This window comes from Polypterus senegalus, chromosome 2, assembly GCF_016835505.1.
Source record: "Polypterus senegalus isolate Bchr_013 chromosome 2, ASM1683550v1, whole genome shotgun sequence".
Lineage (NCBI taxonomy): Eukaryota > Metazoa > Chordata > Cladistia > Polypteriformes > Polypteridae > Polypterus > Polypterus senegalus.
This window is the reverse complement of record NC_053155.1, coordinates 87,323,510-87,332,512: the sequence shown is the minus strand read 5'-3', so window position 1 is coordinate 87,332,512 and position 9,003 is coordinate 87,323,510. Positions and strand designations below refer to the sequence as shown.

Here is a 9,003-nt window from a genome sequence, read left to right as displayed (position 1 = left end):
GTTATTTTAAAATGAGTTCATCAAGAACATGGGGACACAGTTGGAAACGTGTTAAGGGTAAATTTTGCATAAACATTAGAAAGTTTTTCTTTACACAGCAAACCATAGACACTTGGAATAAGCTACCAAGTAGCGTGTTAGACAGTTAGACTTGAGGGACTTTCAAAACTCAACTTGATGTTATTTAAGTAGTATTAAGCAGATAGGACTGGTGAGCTTTGCTGGGCTGAATGGTCTGTTCTTATCAAGATTGTTCTAATGTTCTAAAGTAAAGTTTATGTTAGAGAAGTCTGTATGGCCAGCCACAATTTTCCTGCCTAAAGCACTACTGTAAATTGATATAAATTGAATTCATTTGCCCAACATGTATTATACATGTATGCACATTTTTTGAATGCTTACAAGAGGTTTTAATATCATCAAAACTTTTTGTCTCAAATTCCAACTGTCTCAGATAATCATCAATCTGTAATAGATAGATCACAGGGCTTGGAAATATTGACAACTACCTCAGCATACCAAATAGATCTGACAATGGGTGAGTCCATGGATGGCTTTGCACATCTACTCCAGTCTATGAGCACTTCACCTAACTGCTGCATTCACCTCCATTGACTTTTATCTTGGGTTTCTCAGCAAAGCCTGATTATGAATTTGTATCCTAGGAGTTTCTAAAATACAAGCCAAGGTATTTTTCCACCACTGTGAAACAGAAATACCTTTCTGCAGTGCATTTCTTATCACTGAACCTGGCCCATCCATAGAGCTAATGATTCCTGCTGCACACAGGTTCAAATAAAGTTATCCAGCTTCAACATTTCCAAACATGGCTGTTGGCTGAGTTCAAGGAATATGCATATTTCTTTCAGGACCAAATACAAACTGCTACTTCTCCTATACAATTTATTTGTATGATCACAAGTGAAGGAACAGTTCAGTCTGAAGCAAGTCTCAGCCAAGCTCCTTGGAATTCCCATGGTCCCTCTAAGGTGCATCCTTAACTTCTAGTTTCTGTTACCTTCCTGATGAGTGATACAAACAGACTCTAATGCATCTTGAATTCTTTGTTAGGCTCCAAATCGTTCTACCTGTGCTCCCAGGAGGTCTGACCAGAGCAGCCTAGAAGACTCGAGTCTATACATTCAGCATAAAACATAAACCAAGTTGTGAACCCTCCTGGCCTGGCATTTGTTCAAAGAAACACCAGTAAGTGAAATGGAAGAATTTGATGTTTCCTTTTGATCTCCAAGGTGTATTTTGTTGCACTTGTTTTAATCTGAATTTAGAAATTCACACATGTAGTCGTACAGTTGTCTTGATGATTTGGATAAATCCTGTTCATGCTTATACCAAAGAATGTAGGTGGAAGTTCACCCTCAGCTTGTACATCAACAGAATCGGCAGGGAGTTTTAAGGCCTAACTGAGAGCACAAATTCCTCTTCAGGGTTCTGTGAATTTATTTTATTTTTAGAACTCGCCTCTTAATACAAGGCATTTCTGTTCACTTGTCACAAAGCTGCAGGCACTAATTAAAAACCAAGCAACTCTGCAGGAGTCTTCTGGCCTCTTTGGAGTCCTTTTTTGGGTCATTTTTTGGCACCCATGAACTTTTCAAAGAACATGATTTTTAGGGTTATCAAAGAAAATATCTGTTTTCATAGTTTGTATCTGTAGCTTACACGTCTACATTTATATTAAACAGGCATCTTTCTTGAGATTTCATATTTTTATATTTCTGTGTTTCTAATTATTATTTTACAGAATGGACGGATTAAAATAAAAACTGAAAGTAGGCCATTTCAGATTCCATTTACCCGTTATTTCATATGAGCTCTTATTTCCTTGGAGCTAAAAATAAGACACAGTGAGAATCCTGGGATTGGTCAACCTAAAAAAGAGAGAGTTGCACATTGTGATTGTTGAAAATATGGACAACATAGAAAAAGAAAGATTTATTTGTTTCATCTATGCTCTATGTTTATTGAAGGGCATGTGTGTCAAAACCAGCTCTGTCTTATTAGCATCATAGGTCCTCCGGGCAAAGTAACACACTGGGGTCTCTGTTTTGATAGCAAAACAGAAACATACATAAGCATCAGAAACTTTGTGGGCCCCTACATTCCTGGGTCCAGCCAGCCAATGCCCATTGTGCCCAAAACAACCCAATTGCTTGTTGAAAGTTAAAAACCCTTTTCTTTAACTGACAAATTAAAAGTAAGTCAAAAACTACTTCAATTTTACAAACTATTTTACAATCTGTTCATTCACTTTCTGACATATTTGTCCTGTTCTGGATCACAGAGAGCTGGTGCGTGTCTCTCATCCACACCTACTATAAATTGGACCAGGTTGGTTACATTGATTAGAATCTAACCCAGGTCTGAAACAGGACCCCGATTCCTATCATCAGGGTTAATGTATATCAGAGTTTCCTACAGTACCCAGGTGGTCCCTCATGGTAATGCTCTTGCTAAGGTAGCCTGTCATTTAACTCCATCTAAACCTCTTCCATAGTCATGGTCCCACTTTTGCTCAAATATCCTTCCCCACTTCCTTCTCTTCCCTTTCTAAACTAATTTTAATAATGTTAGACAGTGCTCCAGCAATCCCAACTGTGAGCACAGCCAATTCAGATTTCACAATAAATTTTATCCTACAAATACGACCATCCCAAATCACTATAAAACAAAATTTACAACCTGGAAAACTTCTTAGATCTCACAAAGAAGGAAATGCATTTCCCTTTTATAATTCTGTTTATCTCATGTTACCTGCATCACAGGTCAATGGACTTTCCTCAGAATTGGTTGAGGACTGGAGTACTTTGGCTTCTTTTTGCGTATCTTTGGTGTCCACTTCCCAGGATGCCACTATTTCTTTCTTCCTAGTTGTTTCTTTCCTTCTTACTAGGCCAGGGAAGTATAGGTGTTGTGTTTATGTTAAGTTGCTCTCTTTGATTTGTTTGGCCCTGATAATAGTTTATTATTGTCTTTTAACCCAGGATCTGGGTGGGACATATAGATGATATTTACTGCAGTAAGTTGTTTCACACATGCATGTCTGAGGAGCACCTTCCAGGCTCATCAGAGGTATCACCCCGGGGCTGGTGGGGTGCGTTGCTAGTAATCATGTTGTCTCCCTTTCTCTCCACAGTTCCGAGAAGACGTCCCATGTGGGCAAGTGACTCTGCCCCTTCTGGTCAAGAGTCCTAAAAAGCCCAGGCTCCCTGAAAGAGATTGTGTGTTGTTAGACTGAGTTGACACAGGGAAGAGCTCCATCCTATTCAAGAAGGCCCTCTAAAAAAACAGCTCTAGTTTGCCTGCCTAGGCTATTTTCTTTTCTTTTGGATTTTAACTTTGAGATCACACATTGCATCACTGTTTATGTTTGCATTTTCAAGGAATTAAATGAGACAACCTGGCAGCCGTCCCAACGTTTCATATTTTTGGTTTGCCTTATTCCCTGACTTAATGACAGTAGTTAAAACCAATTATGGAACTGTTTGGAACAAAAGGCACTAGTTGCAGGGCCCATCAACACTATTACAATTTCTTTTAAAAACTCAGACATTAGTCCCCACTCTACCATAGAGTTTTCGAACCCTGAAAATGGAGACTTCTGAAAACACAGCTTCATGGTTGCGGTGTGGATGGACAGAAACATGTTTTTTCGAAAAAAGCAGATTCTAATCATGCTCTAATTTGTTTATGCTTATTACGTGGCCATTCCATGATTGGATCCTGCTCATTATGATATCTCACCCCAATGTCTCATTTCCTGATTGGTCACACTCCAAGAAAGAAAACAATATACTCAAATAGGTGACATTTCCATACATGTATGCATCTTAATTGCATTTGTATAGTTTGAATGCTCCATACATGCAAAACAAGAAAATAATTTGCTGATTACTAAAGTTATGCAATAAATCCCATGATTAGCATCATTTCCATCCCTAGGTTTTGGGCACGACATCTGTGTTGCCCAGGCTGTTGGACAATTATGTAATATTTGTTTCAATTGATGTGAAAATGCTAGTGTGGATGGAGATCATTTTCTTTTAAGAACTCTGTTTTTAGAAGAAAACATTGTAGTATGAACATAGCTGGAGACTTCTTTCTCTCAGTTTCTTTATTTTTTATTTCTTTCTTCAGAATTCGTCTCTTAGTTCCCATAGCTGAATCACACTGAAGCTTTAATCATGGCTTCTTTTTGTAGATTGCTTGATAACAGATTAAATAAATATGATGTGGTAAATCTCTATGCATAGCAATTCAACTTGCTTCATGTAAATTATGCCCCAAAAACAAAAGTTTGCTCTTCATTAAAACCATAGGTCTTTTTGGTAATAAAATAAATCTTTATTTAAAAAATACACACAGATGTAAGTGTGAAACAGTTTATGAAAAATGAACCCGAGTACATTTTCATATTCTCCTTAGTAAAATGAGTCAAGGTTACAAGCAAAAAATAATATTGATTATATGAATAAAGCAGTCTCTGGCTACATTTTCATTTTGCTATAAAATAACAGATATGCTTTAGTAGTGGGCATTTTAATTTTAAATCTGTGTAGTGTGTGAGTCCTGTAAAAGAGGGCATCTGTTAAAAACTGGCAAATTGCTCCGTTTTGAGGGGTGTCAAGGGAGGTGCTGGTCAAGAAATCCTGTCGATCACACATCTCTTAAGCTATTACTTTAAACTTTAACCATGCTCAACATTACTGATTTTTTCCATTGTGTACATGGTTTCTCAAGCAAGCATGTCTGCCATCACTTCATGAGGATTAAAATATCCATAAATGTATTTTCATCTGGAAAACTAAATGTAAAACTTTACATTTTCAAAACGTAAGAGTGTAAGCAAAGTACAGAAAAACATAAGTTTATCTATATATTTATAACATATTTTCACTTTACAAGTCTTTTAATTTTTAATAATCTGGTCAAGTCAGGTCGGGGAGCATGCACTGGTACAGCATGTTGCCGCACCCAACACATGACGAAACAGCTCGGGATACTGGTTGGCCACCCCCAGGCAGGCACGCAGTCCAGTACCACACCCCTTAAATGAGCATCTATCTGCCACAGCCAGGTGTTACGTGGGCGTCCTCTTGGCCTGGTCCAGCAACTCAGGTCCTCAACAATGAGAATCCTTCGAGCCGGATCACCTTTGGGAAGCCGCACCACATGGCCATAAGTGCTGTAACTCACGCTCCCTTACCAGGCAGGCAATGTGCCTCATTTGGGATTCCATGAGTAACCGCTCATTCAACACAAAGTCAGACCAACAGTACTCTAGGATTCTCCGAAGAGACACAGTACAGAAAGAGTCCAGATTTTGTCTCACTGGAGAGTGTCATTGTCTGGCAACCATACAGCAAAACAGGAAGCACCAAGACTCTAAAGACTTGGATCTTTCCTTCTTTTGCAAAGATATCAGGACATGCACACAGCCTTTTCCAGTGATCCCATGAACCCTCATGCTCTCCCAATCCATCTACTGACTTCAGAGGAAGAGTCACCAGAGAGATGAATGTCGCTGCTGAGGTAAGTAAATCTCTCAACAAGGTTGACACTCTCTCCACAGACAGACACACTGCTGATGGCTGTGTCCAAGAGGTCATTAAAGGGTTGGATCTTGGTTTTTATCCAGCAAGCCCAGACACTCAGACTCCTCGTTTAGTCTGTCAAGAGCCCCAATCAGAGCCTACATCCACTCTGCAAAGATCACAGCATTGTCAGCAAAGTCAAGATCAGTGAATCTTTCTTCACCAACAAATGCCCCACAGCCGCTGGATCCCAAAATCCTGCCCAACACCCAGTCCATGCAAGCACTGAACTAAGTAGGTGCAAGAACACACCCCTAACGAACCTCAGAATCAACTGGTGAAAGCACATGGATTCTCCCTCCATTCTGCACAGCACTAACAGTACCAGTGTACAGGCCAGCCATGATATCCAGCAACTTGGAGGGGATCCCACAAAGTCTCAGGATGTCCCACAGGACAGCTCGATTAACTGAGTCGAACGTTTTACAAAAATCAACAAAGACTACAAAGAATCCCTGCCAATATTCTCATTTGAGCTCCATGAGAACCCACAGTGCCATGATGTGATTGATGGTAGACTGTAACCAGGACTTTACCTGGCACCAAGAGCAATGTCATCCCCCTGTACTTGCCGCAATCCAGACTATCACCCTTCCCTTTCCAGATAGGTGTGACAAGTCCCGTTTTTCAATCAGTTTGGATGATGCCTGTCTCACAAATGAAAGCAAAGATTGCTTGCAATGCCAAGAGGACAGCCTTACCAACAACCTGGAGAAGTTCACCCCTGATACCACAGATACCTGCAACCTTCCCTACCGTCAGCCAGTTCATGACCTGTCAATCTCAGTGAGATTGGGTGGTTCACAGGTAATTGGAGGATCAGCCTCAAGAACCATGGACCCAGAGATATCCAATGTCCTAGCCAGATGATCAGCTTTGAACAACTGCTCAAAGTAGCCAGCCCAATGGGTCACAACTGCAGTGTTATCTGTAGGACTGTTCCATCAGCTGTCATGACTGCTACTCTCCAAGGAACAGATACGGATGTGCATAATGCTTTGATTCCTCTATAAGGAAAACATAGGTCAATAGACCGTATATGGTGTGTCACTTGCTCATAGATTGCTCTAACAAACACCTACTTTTCTGCCCTCAGAGCCCTTGCTGCTGTCCTTCTCATTTTCTGGTACAGACCGGAGTTGCCTTTAAGCTGTGCTCTGTGACTCTTCTCAATGATATCCAGGGTGCCCTGAGAGATGAAACACCTCCTTCTGGAACTCTGGAACACCAGTAACACCAACACAACCCTCAGGATTGTTCAAGGTCTTGTGGGAGACTTTCCATGACATCACATTAGAATCAGCAGTCACCCCCAAGTCTGTACGTTCCTCACACAAACTGCACGCAGACTCATTAGAAACAGCCTGATCTTGGAGTCTCTGGCCAGGTCTTGCCTCATTTTTCTAGTAGGTGGTAGCCTACTGGATCTAAGCTGGATTTTCAGAGTAGCAACAACAAATCTGTGGGCACAAACTGGGCACTTCTGTAGACACTGCATTTTTGTAAAACCCTCCAGTGTCTGTCCATGAGGATGTGATCGATCTCCTTCACCACACAACCAGTATTGGAGTACCAAGTCCAACAATGCAGCTCAGGGCGTTGGAACTAGTATATAGCGATTCACAGCCCCTGACCTTTTTTAAAGTCAAGGAACATGGAGCCACTTTCACCACGCTCACCAGATCCAATCCTCATAGTCAGCCCTGTCAGTGCCAGTGGTCACAATGAAGTCACCCATGACCATAGGAGTGTCACCTCACGGGCACCCATTAACCACCAAGCGAAGTTGCAAATAAAATGTCTAATTCACTGAGACATCACTCACCATGGTCAAAGCATACACTGAAACAACAGACATGGCACACAGAGAGTACCTTAATCTGAGTCTCATAATACACTCGTTGAAAGGAGTGACACCAGACACCATTGGATGGAGCCAATCCATAACAGCAACAGCTACACCCTAAGTATGACAGCCATCTGAGCATATAGACCAATAAATATGTACCCCACCTACAGAGATCTGGCCAATCCCAGGTCTGCACACATGAGAGAGTGCCACCACTGAAATGCAGAGTTTACAAGCATCCTCCGACAGCAGAGGAAGATCATCATGCCAAAAAGACAAGACATTCCACGTGCCTAGCCAGATGGGCCGCCTCAAATTGGGATGTCCCAAGTGCTGCCGTGTAGTAGGTGACGCCCTCAGCACCACACCAGCTCTGATCCCCAACAGGCCTGACCTCATTGGCTCTCCAATGGTTTAGACTCTTCCAGGGATGATGGGCTTTCCCCCATCCCCTTCATAATGCTACGGTGAGCAGAAATGAGTCCTGTCTGTCGTCTCAGAGCTGCATGAAGTGTTTTTAGAGCGGCTGGAGTTCCAATCCTGCCACCAACCCCCTTGATTTCCCTGCAAGTTGGAGAACTTCTTGCAGGACCAGATGCAGTTTAATATCATACCAAGGGTCATTTCAGGGAAATCATGGGGGTTGGTGGCAGGACTGTCACTCCAGCAACCGTAAAAACACTTAGCCCAGCTTTGAGATGACAGAGAGGACTCCTTTTTTAATAATAATGTTACAAAAATGTGCTATGCTTTTCCAACTAATTCAATTAAAGGCCACCCTTAAAATAGTAGTAATTATAATACTAACAACTCCACTCATTTATTACTTTCAGCACCATTTTCACAGTTCATCTTATCCAGAGAAATTGTTTCATTGTGTTCTTTCAAGTTAATAGTTTTAAGTGTCACAGCAGCTTTTTCCTGCAAATTATAAATATCCCATTTTTCAGGTAGGAAGCCTCTTTTAAAAAGGAATAAAATTAAATAGGATATAGACACAATGGTGAAGAAGGAAGCTATCATTGAAAGAGTTTTTAATGGGAAGAACTGCACATAAACTCCATCTATAAGTGTGCAGCCTGGATAATGAATAACAGGGGGAATGTGTAAGAAAGGTTCTCCACTTAAAAGTCTCAATGCCGTTCCCACCACTAATCCAGCCATTGCCCCATAGGCGTTAGTCTTTGGGAGATACATGATGCACACCAGCTGTGGGAAAAACACAGCGTATATCAACTCTCCACTCATTAAAAATAGAGAATAGACTGAATTGGTTAACATTGCCAGGCCCATGCCAGTGAGTCCAAACAGAAGAATTCCAAATTTGATCACCCATTGGACCTCTCGGTCAGATGCCTAAAAGTAAAAAAAAGGACATAACAGAATTATATTGTGTTGTAGCTCTGCAATCTAACTTCTGTGACCATATTGTTGTTTGTAAATTTTGTCTGCAGGTTCTAAGTACGTCAGCACATCTATTTTTAATTTTTAATTCCTTATTTGATCAATATCACTGGCAGAACAACAGAAGGTGGGTAAAAA

General features: G+C 41.0%; 1 protein-coding gene across 2 annotated transcripts in view; it reads right to left on the bottom strand.

Moving 5' to 3' along the window:
- Nucleotides 1-6,548: 6,548 nt before the first annotated feature.
- LOC120523132 (high affinity choline transporter 1-like) overlaps nt 6,549-9,003 on the bottom strand; it is a 59,845-nt gene continuing 57,390 nt past the window's right edge. For both annotated transcript variants that reach the window (XM_039744132.1, XM_039744131.1), the window contains exon 9: nt 6,549-8,817. In XM_039744132.1, coding sequence (XP_039600066.1) covers nt 8,278-8,817 — 540 coding nt within the window. In that variant the 3' untranslated portion in view covers nt 6,549-8,277. The remainder of the gene's footprint in view (nt 8,818-9,003) is intronic.